This window comes from Hippocampus comes, unplaced genomic scaffold (assembly GCF_001891065.2).
Source record: "Hippocampus comes isolate QL1 unplaced genomic scaffold, H_comes_QL1_v1.1 scaffold314, whole genome shotgun sequence".
NCBI classification, from domain to species: domain Eukaryota; kingdom Metazoa; phylum Chordata; class Actinopteri; order Syngnathiformes; family Syngnathidae; genus Hippocampus; species Hippocampus comes.
The window spans coordinates 348,291-368,518 of NW_017805152.1; the positions used below are offsets into that span (position 1 = coordinate 348,291).

General features: G+C 46.2%; 1 protein-coding gene across 1 annotated transcript in view; it reads right to left on the bottom strand.

Annotated features, from left to right (window-relative positions):
- Positions 1-1,170: 1,170 nt before the first annotated feature.
- Positions 1,171-20,228, bottom strand: part of cacna1ha (calcium channel, voltage-dependent, T type, alpha 1H subunit a) — a 75,640-nt gene continuing 56,582 nt past the window's right edge. Inside the window, exons 15-38 of the mRNA XM_019868242.1 lie at positions 20,212-20,226; positions 18,703-18,858; positions 17,694-17,781; positions 17,295-17,572; positions 16,854-17,225; positions 16,152-16,255; positions 15,922-16,045; positions 15,655-15,723; positions 15,161-15,345; positions 14,774-14,900; positions 14,523-14,648; positions 14,332-14,421; positions 13,772-13,985; positions 11,489-11,640; positions 11,144-11,253; positions 10,887-11,020; positions 10,344-10,414; positions 9,424-9,502; positions 8,869-8,990; positions 7,760-7,918; positions 7,495-7,635; positions 6,770-6,941; positions 6,408-6,565; positions 1,171-6,312 (exon numbers count right to left, since the gene is read on the bottom strand). Of these exons, the coding sequence (XP_019723801.1) occupies positions 4,951-6,312; positions 6,408-6,565; positions 6,770-6,941; positions 7,495-7,635; positions 7,760-7,918; positions 8,869-8,990; positions 9,424-9,502; positions 10,344-10,414; positions 10,887-11,020; positions 11,144-11,253; positions 11,489-11,640; positions 13,772-13,985; positions 14,332-14,421; positions 14,523-14,648; positions 14,774-14,900; positions 15,161-15,345; positions 15,655-15,723; positions 15,922-16,045; positions 16,152-16,255; positions 16,854-17,225; positions 17,295-17,572; positions 17,694-17,781; positions 18,703-18,858; positions 20,212-20,226 (4,608 nt within the window). The 3' untranslated portion in view covers positions 1,171-4,950. The remainder of the gene's footprint in view (positions 6,313-6,407; positions 6,566-6,769; positions 6,942-7,494; positions 7,636-7,759; positions 7,919-8,868; positions 8,991-9,423; positions 9,503-10,343; positions 10,415-10,886; positions 11,021-11,143; positions 11,254-11,488; positions 11,641-13,771; positions 13,986-14,331; positions 14,422-14,522; positions 14,649-14,773; positions 14,901-15,160; positions 15,346-15,654; positions 15,724-15,921; positions 16,046-16,151; positions 16,256-16,853; positions 17,226-17,294; positions 17,573-17,693; positions 17,782-18,702; positions 18,859-20,211; positions 20,227-20,228) is intronic.

Below are 20,228 nucleotides of genomic sequence, written 5' to 3' on the forward strand. Positions count from 1 at the left end.
TTAGACCCCCGCGGGAATAAGATGTCTCAATGGAACGATTAAGGGGCCCAGTCGGTTATGGCGTAATGCCACACGCGCACACACCTTGTATGAAGCAAAGATGAAAAGTGCCACATCGTTTCGACAAGTCATCATCATTACAGACCTTTTGGTCAACCACGCCAGCTTGTTCAAAGTGAATTCGGTGCCATCCTGACAGGTTGGTTTCCTTATTTGACGATTAAATATTGCCACCTAGCGCTCAAGAACTTATCTGCAGTAGAAAATAAATTACCCAGAATCACAAATGCTGTCACACCACCACGACGACTACGACTGCTACTATTAACTGAATTTAATTTCAAGTATTTTCAAGAACACTTTTATCGGGGTTTTTTTCTGATACGTCCCATCATGGTTAGTTTATTGTTCCAGTAATCGTTCTTACCTTTTGTCCTGTCGACCCAGCCGCATTTTCACTTTTCATTGTCATGATTTCGTTAAAGCGAGACAGCGTCATAATGAGACGCGATTCCAACATGTATGATTTCAACTTTAGGTTTACTGTAAACTGACTGTGGCTGTCCGTCAAAATAGCAAATGACGTTTCAATGGCGTCTTCTTTTAATCGAACAGCATTTCCTACTTGTGTGATGTCATCGTGTCAGGTGACCTCATCGCCGATTGATTTATGTATTTTTTGTCATAATACTTTGCTTCCACTCCACCAGTGTGAAGTGGATATCATATTTCACAGCTACATTTCACATCATTTTTCGTGGAAATGAGTGTGGTTATGCATTCTCCAATTTCTGATGACGTGGTCTGCATATAAGCCAAGGTGTCCAACTCAAGGCCCCGGGGCCAGATCTGGCCCACCACATCATTTTATGTGGCCCGCAAAAGCAGATCAAACACGTCAACTTCCATGATGCTTTCTAAAATGTCAGCCAAAAATTCAAACTCTCATATGTTATAAATAAGAGAGATATTCTAAGCATTTACTTGTTACCAAACCCCTCATGATAGGAACTTAAACAGGAGTTTAATCAACCGTTATTCTTGACTTATCTATATGCTTTCATGGCCCGCGACAAAAATTAGTTTGACACCCCTGATATACGCCAACGAAAGTGAATCGTCCATAAATAAATTCAGGCGGAAAAATAAAGCAGACCAAGCGCTTGATTGAAATGAAAAAAAAAACTCGTTTTTTTTTTTTTTTTTAATTGACAGGGAACATCCTCCAGGACAATGAGGCCGTCACACAATAATCATCAAGGATACAACGTGCCTCCCCCTTTCCTTTCCTCTCTCACTCTTTCAGGGGTGGAAATAATTTTATTGCAGACTTCCTCACGGCACCGACTCCCCTCATTATAAGGCCTAGGGGTTTTCGAGGTGCCCGAGTCAGCCACTCGAGGCATTCAAAGGGGAGGGGAGAGACAACAAGACTTCTGGTTTGTCCTATTCGGCTTTCCAGAACTTCTGAGCATCTGAAACATGGTTGGATTGAGGATTGTCAGCTTCACCTTGAGGCCGGGTCACTGTCAAGCCAGAGCAATGTGCCGTAACCTATCGAGAGGCTTTTACGGAGCATGAGGGCTGAGACTATTCCTACGTCAAATATATATCGTATCAAGTCAATACTTTGCAAAGTTCTAATATGGTGAGAGTATGATGAGGAAACGCTCAAGTGGAAAAAAAGAAGGCTCACCTTAACAATTAAAGAATGTTGGTTCGGAACAACGGGACCAACAGGTTTCCATACATGTCTGGATATAAAACTAATGACGAGGAGTTGTCCTCGTACAGCAACCACCCGGTATTGCATTGAACAATAATGAACGGGCTTTTTTTTTTTTTAATTAGCACTATATCAGATACCAATTAATTAGATTATTAGGTAGTCCGTCTACAAATGGAAACAGTTGAAAATGCAAATATTAAAAGCTCTAAAACATCCAGGTAATTCTTTCCCAAAGGTTATTTTTATCTAGATTAGAACATGCAATAGTCCTAAACTGCTTCCTCAAAAACAGGAGTTAAATACCGAGATCCAAAGATCTGTAAATTGTAAAAAAAACACAAAAAAAAACCCCTCAAATAATATAAAAAACAAAGATGCAGTCACTCTACCAAACTAAGAACTTGCTGATGGCAAAAACAGAGTTTAGACTAGACTGCATTAGGTCCAACAAAAGACTGAAGACCTCGCATGAGCCACACAATCTGTGCAAGAAGACATGAAAACAGAACACAGCGTTTGGCAGAAAGTGTTTGAGCAACAAGTCCAAATCCATCATTTAGCTACAATATCTTCTTGATATCATATTTCAATCATCCATGAGCCACTTTTGTTTTTTTTTGTTTTTTCGACATAAACTCAACAAACAACGGTTCCTCCAAGAGCAAATAAGCCATGGCCGCATCGATTGACCTGCAAGACCAACAAATATGACTTATTCTTTTCTGAGCCCACATCATGTTTCACGTTCACAACACGACAGGAGAACATCAAAGGAATAGCGGAAGGCATGTGAAGATTTAATCATAATACATCACACTGAAAACCTTCCCAAAGATGAGTTGAAATTTAAATTTTAAGGCAGTATTTGAAATTGTTCTTGTTTTCGAAATGAAACCGTGTGGGTCCAAATGACAAAATCCAGACATACTGTATGACTCTTGTATTGGTCATCATTGCCAACACAATTAGAAATGTTTATATTCATAAACCTAACAATTAATTGTTTGCAAAAGCTCGTGTAACAACTTTGCTTTTTAAATTATTTTATTTTTTTAATCAAATTCACTTTAAAAAAAAAACTTTGATAAATATTCTATTCTTATGTGACTATGGACAAAATGCAATATTATACAGTATGTACATATTGTGCTTTGCCATGTACTGTATGGCTTAGGATTGTGTTTGTCATATTTTGTCATCCGCACCTTTTGACTGCCAGTTTAGTTTTTTTGGGGAGGGGGTTGGGGGGGGGGGGCATTACATCCAAAATTTGGTGCAATGTGTTCCCGCAGGAATGAAGTAGAACACTGAACAAAACAGTTAGCGACGATGATGAGGATGTTCAAGTTGGACGATTTCATCGCAACACGAGCATCATTGCGGCTGCGTGAGCTCCGCTGGAACATACTCCACAAACATGCTGCATTGAAAATGCTGTATTTTGCCACCACCACCAAAAAAATATATATTTCAGAGTCCATTTGAGTTCCATCAAGAAATAAAGCATTTTCAAGTAAGCAAACAATATCCGATGAACTACGGATTCAAGTTCCATTCCTCATCACTCCCATCAAATCATTCGCGTTCGTGTTGAGGCTGAATCGAAAGGTGACATTTCTCCGTCGCTCTCTCCGCTTACAATAAAACAATTGGTGGTTAAGCCTGAGCGTTGGGAGAACTATACAGTACGTCGGGGCTGCTGCCAGCCCCGTGCAGAAGGACAAAAGTATCGCAGAACGCCAATCCTCATGTAAAAACGGATCGTATAGTTCTGACGTATCGTGTGAACATAAGACTGTGGTTGTTCGACTGTTGGTTATTGCACTCTGGCTACATTTATCTACTAAGTAAGTTAGTTTGTTTGTCCTTCGATGTACAGAAACACTTGATGAGCTCAGCAGCCGATTCAGCAGGAAGGCTCAGTGATGCAATAGACAAGTTGAAACTGATTAGCCATGGCTTCGGGATCTCGACAACTTGGGACAGCAAAGGGTCAACGGCACGGGACTAACTTACAGCGGTTCATTCGATGATTTGCATTTTGTTTTTTTTTTTGTCTTCCTGTGTTACATCACTGCACGGTAATATTGTCGATTAAATGTGTTGATGCAACCAGTGGAGGGCAAATTCTCACCAAGCTTGTGAAGTTTCAGGCTCATTAACGATTACTTGATGTGTGTAGACAAAACCTCTTGATTCTAACGTACAATTTAAATCAATGATCATTTCAATCAAAATCTGTCCAATGTCGAATGTCATATATCCGTATCACTGAGCCCATCCCCGAAGGCCGGAACGAAGACACCAAACACATACCAAGTTGAGACACAACGACCGAAACATCATCGCACGCATATTTTCTTCTGCTAGTCTTCAAAATAGAAAAATAAAATCCAATCCTCACCCCGTTGAGGAGAATTTTCCTCCTTCACTCTTCCGCCTTTCTGGGTTTCGAAAGGAAACGTACATTCACGAGAGCATAACCGAGGAAAAAGAAGCAACTTGAAATTCAAACTTGTGTGCAAAAACACTTTAGATCTCTATAAAAATATGTGCATATGGATAGAGCTATTTTAATCTCAGCAAATAAAGTATTTTCTTTATTTACACCGCAGAGACACGGATAAACGCACACTACAGCTGCGTCCTGCTCCCCCTCTCTTGTCAAGAAAGAAGTGTCAAGAAAAAAAAAACATGGCGACACGACAACAAGAGACATACGAAAACATACAAACACTCATTCGAACAACGCACAGATACAAAAAAAAACACGCGCCTGCTCTGATCAATGTGATCAAAGAGCAGAGGAGGGGCAAGCAGAACTTCTGCAGAAAACCTGAACTTGCATATCCCACAATCCCGCCCCACGCTTGCACTTCATAAACTGCTTCCCGCAAAGGTCAGAGGTTGTCAGCCAGACGCTGCTTCCTGATTGGCTCACGTGGGTGTAGTAGACAAAGCGTCAAAAAAAAAAAAAACTTTGGCTACAGAGTTAGGTGGCTTTCGTCCTGAATTGTTCGGTGCCGCCGAAGTGGAGTTGGATAGATCCATCGTCTGTGATTCTCCGATGGGTCGTGCCGATTTCGACGACAGCCATCTTCCAAATTCACAAGAACCAAAGAATCCATCTCTCGAAAAACTCTTTCCTATACTCCTGAGGTCAGCATGTTCTCCAGCTCGGGAGATTCGGGCCCGGCGAATTCACTTCCTCTTCCTGATGTTCATTGGGCGGTCCTCTGGTTCTTGGCGGCGAATCCCGCACCGGTTCCCAGTTTGTTGTCGAAAGGTGAAGCGCACGGTGCCGGATCTGCGTCCGACAAGCACGCCGACTGCGGGCGGTCGAACGTGAATTGGGGCAACGGGATGCAGTCCCTTGTGGGGGCGGCGCGCCTCGCGGCGGGCGAAAGGGGGCGTGTCTGTGCGAAAGGCCTCGGAACGAGAGGTGCGTGAGGCTGGATGAAGATGTTGGGGCTGATCGGGATGGGCGGGTGCGTCGGGGTGGACGGGGGCGGCGGAGTGTACGCGTGTGTGGGTGTCGAGGCGGGCGTGAGCGTGTGTGTCGGCGAGTGTGTTTGTAGCGGCACGTGGACGGGCGTGAGCGCCCGATGCATCGGCGAGTGCGCCTGCGTGTCCATAAAGGCGTCTTGTTTGTTTGACTGCGCGTGTGCAGTCAAGTCATAAGACGGCGTCCTTCGTCTTAGCATCATGCTGCAGTCGGCCAATTTCGGGGGTGAGGGCGGGTGCTCCCTCTCTGAAGGCGGGTGGATGGATATGCACGGGGGGCTCGTCTTCTTCTTACGGTGTCCGCCCCCGACTGACTGCACCCTCATCGGGAAATTGCCCTTCCCTTTGTGGAGCGCCGCCTTCAAGTGTTGGTCATCGCTGGCGATGCAGTCTTGCGGGAGGCACACCTCGATGGAGTGGCGCCGATGGTCGTCAAGGTAACCGGCAGATAGTAATGACGACTTGTGCGGGAACCCCTGGGGATCGACGCCGAAGCCCTTCCTGAAGTCCCGCTCCTTCGATTCCGCTCCGAGCAGGCTCCTGGACGACGGCCGCGGCAATGAGGAGGGAGGAGTCGACGAGGTCGAGTCAGTGTACGGAGAGAGGGAGTGGCTTCGACCCGCTTTCGCTCTGCTCTCCTGTCCGCCTCCCAGTTCGGCGATCTGTCTGTGGCGGGCCAAGCTGATGATGTGACACACCTCCTCATCAGCCGGGTCAAAGAGGGAGGCGGCGGAAGGCGGTCTGGGGCGGTGGAGGCTGGCGCTGCGCGACGGGAAGCGCGGCGAGCGAGGCGGGGGGAGAAGAAGCGAGGGGGACGACGGTGGAGGAGGGAGGGAGGATGGGGAGGACGGTAAAGGCGGGAGAGGGGACGGAGACAGGGAAGGGAGTGGAAACGGGTAAGGGGAGCAGGGTGGGAGGGAAAGAGCCGAGGGGGAGGAAGAAGGGGGAGGGGGCAGGGGAGAAGGGGCGGGGTTAAGGGGAGAATGCGATGAAGGGGACGGCAGAGGAAGACCGATGGAGTCCGACCTCTCCTGTTGCTCACAAGTTTGGACTTCCGCAGGATCCACTTTAACTGCCACCTGCGAAATCAAATCCAGGTTGATGCGCTGTCAGTGCTCACAACTCCAAACGACAGATTCCTCAAAAAGGGGGGTCATTGGATGTGACGTCTCACCTGTCGGCGCAGGGCCCGAGGAGACGGGTGGGGCATGGGCGGGGCGATGCGAGGCAGGTTGACGGTTTGCGGCAGCCGGGGATGAGCGGGGGAAAGATCAGGAACCTGCAGCAGAGTGCGACTCTCGCACGGCTGCGAACGGACCGAGGTCAGCGAGCCTGAAGAAGGAGACAAAAGCAGGTTTGGAATTCGGTGCACCGACTCATAAAAAAAGTCCATCTGAGCATCGTTTATTCGCAGTTGCCATATACCAAAATGTATTTTTACATTTTGGCTTGGGGCATCCCAATGATATGAAAAGGTGCATCGGTCGGGTACTGCTCCAGACATTATTTTCTGAAGTCACAGAATAACTCTGTTACCCGAATGCTGGTCCTGAGCACTGCCGTCCACCTCCTCCAGAGGGGAAGGAGCGCTCGCAGGTCTCACAGGTCGGAACATGTAGCTGTCATTGGGCAGCGAGTGCATCCTGGATACAGACATCTTCTCGGATACTTGCTGTGCATCCTCATCACCACACTTCACCGCTTCCTCCTTTAGGGGGAGACAGAGACCGCACGCTAAAATCGAAAAGCAACCACGCACTCATCAACGCTTTCGAATCACTTTCACAGTATTGAAGTCCTGATCCACCTCATCTGACCCACACCTGTTTTGCGCACTTGTTTTTCCGAGACATAAAAGGAACCCAAGAGTTTTTACGAGTTGGCACGAAGTGAGACTCTAACTTCAATTGAATATCGTGACTTGTTCATCGAATTTGCATGTTCTCTCCCCCGTGCCCGCGTGGGTTTTCTCCGGGTGCTCCGGTTTCCTCCCACATTCCAACAACATGCATGGCAGGCTGATTGAACACTCTAAATTGTATCTACTTGTGAGTGTGAGCCCAAAACGGTTGTTCGTTTCTGTGTGGCCTGCAATTAGCTGGCAACCACTTCAGGGTGAACACTGACGACTGCCCGAAGACAGCTGGGGTAGGCTCCAGCACGTCCGCGACCCTCCTGAGGTTTAGCGGATTCGAAAATGGATGGATGGATGGATTTGTTAATTGCTTGACAGGGTGTGAGGGATGAAAGGTGGCAGCTACCTGGCCGGGCGATTGTGGACACGGCCCAACAAAGGTCCCTGCGCCTGAGCTGTTGCTGGAAGTCGTGCTCAATCTGCATTGCTGCTCCATCGCCATTTCCATGGCGATTTCCGCATCCATTTCCGCATCCTCTTTCGCTTCCTATGAACATAAACATACCTCCATGTGCTTGGAAATTTTGGAGGTCCATCCTAATAATATGAGACTGCCGAACAAGGGGCCGTCATGACGCAAGGTGAGTCGAAAGGGACGTTCGAAGGTGTACCTTGTTGCTCTCTTCCAGGTGCTTCATCAGCACAGCCACCACCACGTTGACCAGCACAAACTGGGCCATGAGCACAAAGGTGACAAAGTAGATGGGAGAGACCCAAGGCAGGTAGGCGAGACAATGACGCTCCTCTGGATGGCATTCTCGCAATGTGTCCTGAGGAAAGTAGAGTTCCAATAGGAAGCCAAGACAAGAAAAAGAAGCAAAGGCACATTTTCACAAAAAAAAAAATGTTCAACTTGAATGTCATACTATTTAGTACCATAAGAGCCTCGAAGTCATGTTAAGTCGCTGCACAGATGGTGTTTATTTTTATTTATTCCAAAGCGAGACTGAAGACAAAAATGACATTGCAGGCAGGTGCTCAATAAGATTGAGGACACGTTTTGTTTGCTTAATGTAGGCAAGAAAAGGCTCCAATTTTCTTCTCTCACAGGACTGTGTTTTTTTTTTTTTTTTGTGTCGTCTCCTTTTCAACTTGCTTGTAGAATTTCCACTAACACAGTACTTGATTTCAGTGGCCAGCCGTCGTGGTCAGGAACGTTTTCGCTGCTGGCCCGTGAACAATCACAAGCGCTGGCCTACATTTACAACTGAAATTAGTTGTTTTTTTTTGTGTGCGATTCTATTTATGGAGCATTTCACGCCAAGTTTCATGTAGCAGCTCAACGAGTTTGTTACCGACTCGATTCACCACATTCAAAAACAAGTATCTTCAAAGTTTCATGACACATTAAGACTTCAGTGCGCCTTCATGAATCTTACTGTCTAAACTCACTCAAGCGGGAGCGTCATCTCCGCATTGGTTCTTGAAGGCGGCTTGGCTTCCTAATCTACTGCCGCTTGGATTATATTGCATTTGAGCACCGTCTTGAAGTTCGCCAGATTGTCCTTGTCTTGAATAACATTGTCTCCCTAATATGATTCACATCGTCTGGGATAACATCATGAATCACGTTTTTTTTTTCTTCTTTTTTTGGGTGAAGTAAAAGTCAAGATGTGAAAGTACTTAGACTGCTCAGTTCTTTATTATTCCATAATTGGTTTTGGAGGTCATTTCTATCATGTGAGTGCGCAAGCGTGTGCAAAGCTGTGTGTGTTCGTACTTTCATAATGCCATTCCAGTTGTCTCCAGTGGACACTCGAAACAGTGTCAGGAAGGCCATCCCAAAATTTTCAAAGGTAGCGTGACGGCTGAGACCCTCGCAGGGATTGCTGTCATTGCACTCTAATAAACACACAAGGACAATCTCATTCATTGAGGAGCCACGAAGATGGACACAGTTACAAAACAGTGGAGAACACTAAGGTCAAATGCCCCAAAGTGGCGGAAAATCAAAAGTATGCCTCAAAAGGAAGAACATTTTAAGCTACCGCCAGCAAAAAATAAAGAAATAAATGCATAGAAATTCAAAAGACTTTGACAAAAACACACACAAAAAAAAAAAAAAATCTTGCGAAAATGCCTCCTTTCATACGGTGACAAAAACAGGGTGTTTTTGTCTGACAACAAATGTGTTTGGGGGAGATGGTCTAACTGAGGAAGCAATTCGTAAATAAACGGGACGATGCCAATTACATTTTGTTCCGGCGCGAAACAGCTCCCTTATATTTTCGTGGCACAGAAGCAGATGGGAGTCGAGTGATGTGTTTTGACGTACCGAGCTTGCCAAAGAGCTCCACTCCCAGGGCGGCGTAGATGAAGAAAAGCAGCATGAAGAGGAGACCAAGATTTCCCACCTGCAGGTAAAAGAGATGTTAGTTCCCTTTCCAACAATGGGAACGTGCCAGTGTGAACTGGGATCGACCGTCATGCAGAAGGAAGGGTTTTAGTCGATCTGTCTTTAATTAACGTACTCGCCATTTTTGCTCTTTATCTCCGTTCTAATGAGAAACCAGAATATGATGAAATATATTCAAATGAACCGTCCCTGTTTTATGACTATGCCAATACCCTTCCCACTTATTATTTTTAGATATTCCCCAGCAAACTCGAAAATCATTAGCACGATCATACAGTCCGTCGATTGTGCATTTGCTGCTGTTCACAGATACCGCCGTGCTTTTATTGGCCAAACCAGAATATGATGAAATATATTCAAATGAACCTTCCCTATTTTATGACTATGCCAATACCCTTCCCACTTATTATTTTTAGATATTCCCCAGCAAACCCGAAAATCATTAGCACGATCATACAGTCATACAGTCCGTCGATTGTGCATTTTCTGCTGTTCACAGATACCGCCGTGCTTTTATTGGCCTTGCTTCACACATAATGAACAAGAAGTGACATGAGAGTTTGTTTCCTGCATCTTTTACAGTCCAGCCCCAAAATTGCTCGCACAAATTTTGAAGTGAAGTAAATTGATCTTTCCTGATTGCAATCTCACAAGGCGTCCTGGTATTTGATGTTCTTTCGAGCTTGAGACATTTTCTGCCCTCCGTAACCTCATCTGCACGTGACATTTGGAAAATAGCTCAGCAATGGAGTCGCTAACTAACACGTTGAGCTGCTACGTGAACCATGGCACGAAATGCTCCATAAATAGAATCCAGAAAACGAAAACAAATCTCCTACCTGTGGCAGGGCTTGCATGACAGTGTCCAGCAGAGATCTCATGCCTGTGGCCATCTTGAGGAGTTTAAGTACTGCAGAAGAGACAGTGACGATGCCTTCAGCGGTGCACTTTACACACAATGAAGTCTCTGATGTCTTTTGGCCAATTTGCTTCTCAGTGGCTGTCAAACTGTGAGCACTTCATCATCCCCGAAAAAGCAAGCCCGATTTAGATTAACCCTTTCAGGGACAGCGGTCGCTACAGTGGACAGCTCAACACAATGCGATCATTAAATGAAATTAATGACATTCAGTTATCAGCTTCTTTCATCTTGCGCAGCTGGCTAAGACAACGCCCTTCCTTTCTCAGCAGCACTTGGGTTACATTTCGGCTAGACTGCTCGAATGCACTTTATTTTGGAGTCAGACAATCCTCCCGCAAACGTCTCCAGTTGGTCCAAAATGCTGCCGGTCGTCTCCTAACTGGAGCTCGGCATAGGGAGCACATAACCCCAATTCTGGTAGTGCGAACGTGCGCATGCGTGCCGGCATGTGTGCGTCTACCTCGTGCTATCCTGAGTACTCTCATAATTCGGATGATGGTCGGATTTATAGGAAGAGCTGCACTCATTTTCAGCTCCTCCAGGATGATGCCCATGATGGACAAAGCCACAATAGCTATATCCAGCTGGTTCCACCTAAGCAAACAAACAACAGAACAAAAAAGGACATCAGGACTCTCAGATCGAGTTTTTTTGAATGGCTTTGGCATGGATTGGTAAATTTATCAAAAATGCTGCGATACGCTGAAACGTTGTTACCTGTCTTTGAAAAAACGGTGAATCCCAAATGCCACAAGCTTAAGGAGGGCCTCAATGACGAAGATGAAGGTAAACACGTAGTTACAGTACTTCAAAACCTCCTCCAAATACTGGAGACACACACACACACACACACACACACACACACACACACACACACACACGCACACACACACACAGGCAAACAATCATCTCAACTCAGAGCAGCCCTGTCACGTTGCCACAAGTTCTCAGTGCAAATGTTCACTGAAGGCAACGAAACAGGAAACTATGAATTTAAATTGGCTATTTGACGACATTTCACATATCGGCTGTAATGTTTCTGTGCACGGGCGGAGGCCTTACCAGGGGTTGATTGTAGTGCTCGATGCTCATGGTGAACACATTGATGCATATGATGAAGGTGATAAAGAGGTCCAGGTAGTGACTGGTGCACAGCGTGTGGATGGTCAAACGCGGGGTGGAGTAATCAGCATAGTAGGGCCTCTGTTTGGCCTCTGGAGCACAGGCAGGTGAAAAGCAACAGAGAAACACACAAAAAGTGACACACACACACACACACACACACACACACACACAAAGAGGAGTGTGAGAGAGAATCAAATGTGTGTGTCAAAGGGCCCAGTGGTGTGCACCGAGAGCTTTAGGGAAAAAGGATGGCAAGCATCACACTTGTTTCTGAAGTTCTGCAATACAGGAGTCCACTTCAGTCCTTCAAGTTCCATTCTACACTAATGGGACCCGTGGGGCGCATTTTTCCACTTCAAACATCTTCCAAAGCCAGAAAAAGATACCGTAGGTTGCAAAGCTGTAAAAATAAAGGGATGCGAACGCCCCAGTGACAAGCCATAAAGGTACAATGAAGTACATTTTTTTTTTTTTTTTTTAGGCGCGTGCCACTAATTTTCACCCGTCCCCTAAAAACAGTTAGTGCACACCACTGCTTTCGCAAGAGACCCACGTTAAGCAGGACATGAGCCATTTGCATGAAGCAACTGGAGTCAACGTAATGATGGCTTGGATTATTTGTGACCAAATGTGATTCATTAGTGGATGATAACGCGTTCTTCAACTATGAATCTAAACCATCAAGTGTGATTTTATTTTGGTGATTAAATATACTACCATATGTGTAAGTGAGGGCGTATGCCTCATTTTCTTATTGACGGCTAGAGGCCATTCCGGTACATCATCTCTGACTCTAAATCTGCAGATAGTTGTGATTGAAGACAATCATGATGATAAACCGTTTCATGAACAACTGTCCTACGGTGCCGATCAAAACGGAGCATCATTGTTCTTTCTGAGGGCACGTTTTTGGACACAACTGAGGTATATTCGTATCTATATGATTCATGTCCAAACTAGGTAGCATGAATGTTGTTTTGATTTGCACGATTCCCGTGTCCATATGAATGAGATGGAATGTATGCATGACGGCAGGTCTCCAACGTGCTCACATGCCTTTTGCGCTGAAACAAATTTCACTGGGAGGGCTCACCGAAGGTTTGTTCAACAACACACTTTTTTTCTCTTTCTCGGTCATGAACGCAGTATTTGCACCTCCAATCGCGTCATGAGTAAATGTCATCAAGTTTCGGATCCGCACTGTGAAGTTGAACACCCAAGCAGCCACGTGAAATTTTCAACCAGAACCTGAATTGCTGACACTCAAGTTGTCCAGAACGTGTTTTTCCTTGCTCAGATGACGGCCAAACACCGGCATGAGAACATCGCGACAATGTACGAAAATGGCGGCTCTGTGGAAGGTGGAACAGTTTTCGAGCGGTGGGGGAAAAACACAAACTGATCACACCATCTACTGCCTTCGGGTGGCACAGAAGACGAGTGACGATCCACCGCTTCCTTTCATTTTGACCTCACGTATCGGGACAGTGGAAATATTTTCAAATGTGCTTTTTTTTTTTTTTTTTGCGCTCGGTGGTGTGTTTCTGCCAGCAAGAAGCGTTTTCTTCATTTGCACATTCATATACGGTCTGCTGAAGTCAACATACAGTCTAGGCGACGATTTAGCAGTAACAGAATCTGCTATGTTTCTGAGTCTGCCAGTCAAAGCGTGTTACCAGGGAATGTCCGACCCGTGTGATGACATGCCTCCGCTCCGGGTCGCACAACGGACGAGGGGACGTTGGCTTTTGACCAAACAGAAATTCCGAACACTCTCATGAGCAAAGTAGCGCCCAATTCGTTATAACATGCACGGAAAGCAGTTTTTTTTTTTTTTTTTTGTTCTTGTTTGTTAATTTGTTCATTTGCTCTTGAACGTTTCCAAGAAACAATTTGTACTGGCTTTTTTGGGGGGGGGGTTGTTTTTTTTTTGTTTTATAGTTTAAAAAAGGTGTAGCATGCACATGTGTTCCCATCATGGATGATTGGAATGCAAGATTAGATTTCTTGTGATTTTAGCATGCAGTGTTAAGGGAAGGTTGGGTAACAGTCATGCAATTTCATGCGACAGAGTGGTGTAGCCCACGCCTTGTCAGTGTGAGCTCGCCAGTCTGTGAATCTCTCCCTATTTTATTCACTGGACGTCTGAAATTTCCCTTCATTTCGTTTTTTTTTTCAGGCTCTGAAAGCAGGCAGTGCTCAGAAAAATAGACTACCGACCAGCCCCTCCATTCTCCTTACTCCTGCGCTTTTTTTCTATGATTTTGAGCCTCTTCTCTTCCCGTAAACGGGCCTCCTCCTCTTCCTGGTCCTGTCGGCACTTGTGGAAATTCTCCACCACAACGCCGACAAACATGTTGAGGACAAAAAAGCTGACGATGAGCAGAAAGGAAATGAAGTAGAGCAGCATCCACGGGTTGTGGTTCCTCACAGGCTGAAAAAGAGAAGAGAAGTTGCGTTAGCGGACACCTTTCGGTCTGTCAGGACACTGCAATGTCATCATTTGATTCCAATCGGGTGTGCTTGCATTTGTCATGGTTAAAAAAAGAAAAAAAATGACAAAAGAAAATTTTGGGACATTTCACAGCAGGAAGTCTGACTTCAAAAACCGTAAGATGAGGATGTACTCAAGTCCAACTTGATTCATACAGCACTATAAAAAAGAAGCGCGGCGAAAACAAAGTCGTCTTGAAAAACATAAAACCAGTGAGTGACTTTGGAGATGACAGTCCCATTCGATTCTCTTCATTATGATTCAAAATGGAGCAAAAGCACTTTACCTGTTGGTCCACTCCCACCGCGTCCAGGCCGTCGTACATGATATTGACCCAGCCGTCCTTACATGACAGGACAAACAAGGACATCAGAGCCTGGATTGGAAAAACAGAAATGGAAGGTCAGCACATCTGTTTGCCTTTCACGGAAATCTGTGGATTGCCCTCTGGAACCACTTCCCCCCCCCCCCCAATACCTGAATCAGGTTGTCAAAGTTGTACTTCCTTCGTATCCAGCTGTAGTTGGCGAGGAGACAGTCTGACTTGTTGGTGATGTTTTTGGTGTTAGGACCTTCACAGTGGTAGAATTTCCCTTTGAATAGCTAGAGAGAAACAAGAAGCAAGACGATATTCATTTCCCCATCCAACGATTAATTCGAAGAGCATGAGGAAGTCCCACACATTGGCTCTGTTGCTGATCATATCGAAAGTGTTCGTGGAGAACTACCTGCACTCCCAAGATGCCAAACACGATGAAAAAAGCACAGCAGATGAGGACAATGTTGCCGATAGGCCGAAGAGAAGTGATGAGCGTCTCCACCACTAATTTTAACCCCGGCGCCCGACTGATCACCCTGGAGGACACAAAACAAAACGCCATGTCCGTGCAGGTTTCTTATGATTTAATTTCAGGAATGTACAATATGTCATAGAATCACATTGCCGATGGAAAGTAATGGCACCTTCCTGAGGTCAGTATCTGGATGAAATATTTAGGACTCAGTTGTAACACTATTTCAAACTTTATGAGCAACAGTAATAACGCCCGCATGCTTGTGTTCCCTTGATTTAAGGGGCGCATTAGATATTCCAAATGTCCAAACTCCCTCTGTACCTGAGCGGGCGCAATGTGCGCAGCAAGCGTAAAACTCGGAGGATGCCCAGGATCCGGTTCCCTCCGGAATATGCCAGCGAGACCAGGATGTCGACCAGAGACACAAACACCAAGACGCCATCCAGAACGTTCCAGCTGGACTGAAGGTAGCTCTGCTTCCCAAAACAGAATCCGAGCGCTACCACCTGACATGGAAGCGCACAACGATGACATCAACACAACTGGAACTCACTTCATGCGTTGAACCGCATTCTTCAACAGCGATGCCGGTTACTTTAAAAATCTATTTTTTTAAAAATGTTTACAGTAATGACCAATCTACTTCTCTCGGTGAAGTAATCAAACTACAGCCACTTTGAAAAGTCGCACTTCGTCACTGCAGAGCATTTCGTTAATTTGGCAATGAATCGGTAAAAGCAACACAGTTACCTTTTCACGGTAACCGTGGCAACATTGTTCTTCAAAAGTGCGACGGAACAAACGGCGGTAATTACCTTGATGGCCATCTCTGCGAGGAAGATCACAGTGAAAACGTAGTTGGACACGCCGAGGAATATTCGTTCCTACAGGTGAAGACATCAGAGGTGAAGAATCGGGGAATTGATTAGCGATAATTTTGTCTTGTATTGGAAAATTCAAAAAGCTTCAGCAATTTTAAAGATACGGAGCTACATGCTTTTCAGTAGACATTGACATTCCTATTTAAGATCGGGCGACTATTTTCCGATGAACTCGAAACGGGTTCGATCTCCGCGTCTTACCGTGCTGTGAGGCTGGATGTTGGGTCTTTCCAGAGCGATCGTGATGCAGTTGAGGAAGATGAAAACCAGAACCACGTGGTCAAACAGTTTGTGAGAGCTCACGCTTTGGCACCACACGCGGAATCTAAATCGGGAAACACGAAATAAATCCCATCCGTGAATTTTCATCGGCATTTCGGGGCGAGGAAAATTGGGAACACGGAGCGGCAAGGAAAGCAAAAGAGACTCACGGGTTCTCCGGTGAAAACAAATACAACGTCCATTCTTCGTGTTCTTTGCACCAGCGAGGTTTCAAGTTGGCGAGCTCTTTCTTGATCACGTAGCAAAGAGAACTCTGCATGAGTCGCGCGATATACGTCAGCATTAGCGTACGACACGACAGACATACTGTCAACACATTTTCTTCATGTTGCGGAACAAAAAATACGTTTTAAAAATGAACTGATAGAACACCTTTGCTCACGATCTAAATCAGTGCCTCCCAACCAAGCTCACGCAAAACCAAAATGTGTCGGGACAGTCATCGGGGGTGCCGCGGAAAACGATCTGATATCACTAAATCGGTTCCAAAATGATGATTTTTCTTGCTTACATCATCGATCTATGCTCGTGACCGGCGGAACAATTAAATGTTGTTGCTCTCAATGGAAGAAGCAAACCTGTTGCAATTGATACAGCAGAGTAATAGCTTTCTGTTCAATTAGAGAGATCTGGATTTCAATCTGAGTCCAAAAATTCAATTGAAACCAGCCATTTTGCGGCATCCGTAAGCAATTCTAATTCTTTCTAGGGAGGCCTCAATCACTCGCGGATTTTTCGCTAAAAGAGGCAAGGCCCAATTCCTCTGTCCAATGTCATCAGGAAGATTCCATCCCATCTACTGGTAGATTTCCCCAAAACATACATGACATTGAAGACTCGCTGCAACTTACGTCATCATCAATGTCATCTTCCGGCAAGGAGTCGTCTTTGGAGTCAGTGTTCACATTGGAAGCGTAAGTCATGATCCCCCCGTTGCAGTCGCCATATTGGGCCGCGATGGCGGGGCAGAGAGTGGAGGCCTGCAGCAGCTCCAAGGGGTCCGGCTGGATTCTGTTGTCACACCCGCCGGCATCGGCGTTGTCATCCACGCCATCTTCGTCCTCTGCTCTCTCTCCGGACAACAGACTCTCTCTTTCGCCGCTGGTGTCTCGCCTTTTGAGGCTGGGCGCTCTTCCCAGGCTATTCCAGCTGGAACGACGGCTTCCCCACGAGCTGGACCCGCGAGGAAGGAGAGGGGAGCGGCGTGCCGGACTGGAGTGGCTCTGCAGGAACAGGAACGACATGGACTCAGCGCCACATTATGGAATGCGACGCTGACTTTGAAAGCTTACCAAAGATCTCTGATCACACGTCAAGGCGTCCATGGAGGTGGAGCTTCCACGGCGAGACTGGTGGTGGGCGGTCCCCGCCTCAGGAGCGCCGACCTCTCCGTACTGCAGAACTCCCTCTCTGGCCATGACATCATCCTCCAGGTAGGACTCTGGACCTAAAGAGCTCTTTGGAGTGGGCATGGGCGTGGCTGCTGTTCGCATGATTATGGGAGGAGCCATGGAACTGCGAGGGTCGACGTGACCATTGGCTGTCATCATCAGCGTGTACATCTTTAGCTCTGTAGAGGAGATAGGTGACGCTTTTTTTTTTTTTTCCAGATGCAATAGTGCGTTGCGGCTGTTTGTCATGAGGCATTAGCTGAGATGGGACACGAATGCATTAACCAACAATTCACCTACCCGTGTCTCTGAGCTGCTCTACTTTTTCGTCCTCCTCAAAGTTATCAGACTTTTTCTCGTCGTCTGACTCGGAGCGATTTGCGTCGCCCTAAGACACAAATATTGCATTGATATTCCAACTGACAAATTGTCAGTAAGCGGTTGAGTTCTTCAGCACTCAGTAAATAATGGACCAAATTCCGTTTTTGGAGACCTGTATGGCAGTTTGTGTGTGGACAAATGCATTTTTGGTGCCCAGGACTTTTTCCACAGGCCATCATCTTTTTGTCTTGCTTTTTTTAAACCGCCAAACAGCTCCTTCGTGTCAGAAGGCCAAATGAAGCGTGTCAGGTTGGTGCTGTTAACAGATTCAAAATGTCTCAGGCCAGGGAATGAATCACGGTAGCCAGTGGCCTGCCTGGAGGTGGGCTGCGCGCCAGGGCGGCCCACCGTAACCGGGATGGAAGACGAAAGATTGATCATCCAATTGATTGGAGTTTGCGGTACCGGTTGACCGTAATCTTCATCCTTTTGCCCCCCTTTTAAAAACAGTGATGCCTCAACTTGAAGTGACATTTCCGGAATTGAAAGGCTGCACCTGTGGCCCCGGAATGGCTCAACTGGGAGTTTATTAACGGCAAGACAAGGCCATTACGCTGCACACTGCGGTGAACGAGAGTTGTTGTTGTTCACAGGTAAACATAAATCTGTTCTCTCTTGTCCTGGCAATATTAGCGCAATAAACCCGCCTTGGCTGGACAATTGTCTGTTCCGTCAGAATCAAGGTAGCGCGGTTTCAAAATAAGCTCAATGAAATCACCCAATGATGCCGTTCATCACTGCGAATTACAGCCACCATGTTAAACACGAAAATGCATCAACATTTCTGGGACAGCGTTAGCCAAAAGTGAGCATCGTCGATCATGAAGATCTCGTTCGTTCTTCTTGAAACAGCTCCTCTACTTTCAAACGTATCAAACACAAAATAACACCGAGCCAAAGTACCCACGCTTCAAACGATGCTACTCACCTCAGCCTGAAAGCCCTCGACCAAGATGGCCACCAGTAAGTTGAAAAGCACGTAGTTTCCAAATGTCATCAGGGCAACAAAGTAGAGGGCCGCCCAGGGCGAGGTGGAGGCCATCCCGTTGTACAACACCACGTTCCAATCCTCCTGGGTTAAAATCTGCACATTCAATAAAGCGCACGTTCTCACCTCTTATGGCGCTAAACACAGCAACTTGGGAAATAAAAAGACCATCATGACAATGTGACTTTTTTTGGGGGTGGGGAGGGGGGGGGATACTGAAAAAAAAAAAAAGACCTAGAAACTTTTATACCATTGCAGGACTTAAGAATGCTTCATCCTGAGAGGAGCTACTTTCACTGCCATCATGGAACGCCTCTTCAACTTTTTCCACCAGGGATTACGATAAAATGACAAGCAAGCTCCATGCGAGCGTGCGCGCGCAGCGTGTGCGCGAAAATGTGCGCGTGTGTTTTTATGCGCGGTCGCTTTGAAACCAATGCCAGAGATGAAAGCATTTAAAACTAGGACACTGTTCATGATGCGGCGTGAAAGCTCTCGGCCCACTCGAAGCCCGTGGCAGGGAGGTATTTCACGGCGCTGTTAGTTTGGCGGCATCCGTGCGCGTGTTTGTGTCGCGAGTGTGTATCTTCCGCACAACTACAGCGAGTATACAGTGCTGCGGCACAGGACGGTCAAGCCTGCATACGTGCTTCTTCAGCATCTCTCTTTCCTACATGTAGCATAGAGAGACATCCAAGTTTAGCCCGAGATGTAGAACAGCATCTCTCTGCGCAGGTGAGAAGAGAAAATAGTCGCGGACTCGACAAAGGGTGGGTGGGTGCGCGTGAGAACAATTCGCTTGTCAGCCTTTGACGAATAAGCAAAGTTCGGCAAAGAGGTTTGGCTCATGAGAATGCATCTTGAATGTCGCGAGGACGTCAACTCAAGCTCCAGTTTTGATTTGAGATGGCAAGTTCAGTGATCGCACTCTTTCACCACGAAGCCACACTGTCCCAACACGTGGCAGAAAGCGGCGTGGCACCGTCTTTCTGAAAGGAGAAGTGACGTCCCTGAAAAAATATCGGATTGCTTGGATGTCAGCATGCCGCGCGTTGCTCCAAAATCTCGATGTACCTTTCACTAACTGTCTTTCGAACAAACCGTATGACCCTCTGTTTGCTCTTGGGCCGAGATGGCACCTTTCACTAACTGTCTTTCGAACTTTGCCCTGATAACAAGCCGTATGACCCTCTGTTTGCTCTTGGGCCGAGATGGTCCACGATTTCCAATCACAATTTGAAACGTGGACTCGTCAGACCACAGCTAACTTTTGCACTTTGCATCAGTCCACCTAAGAGGAGCTCGAGCCCAGAGAAGCCGACGACGTTTCGAGCACATTAAGCGTTGAAACACAATTCATGAAAGGCATCCTGCATTTTGTCATTTTCCCTCTTATAATTTACACAGAGAGGAAATGATTATTTTTATTCACACTTAAGTGCAACTTACCTGAAATACGGTGACGA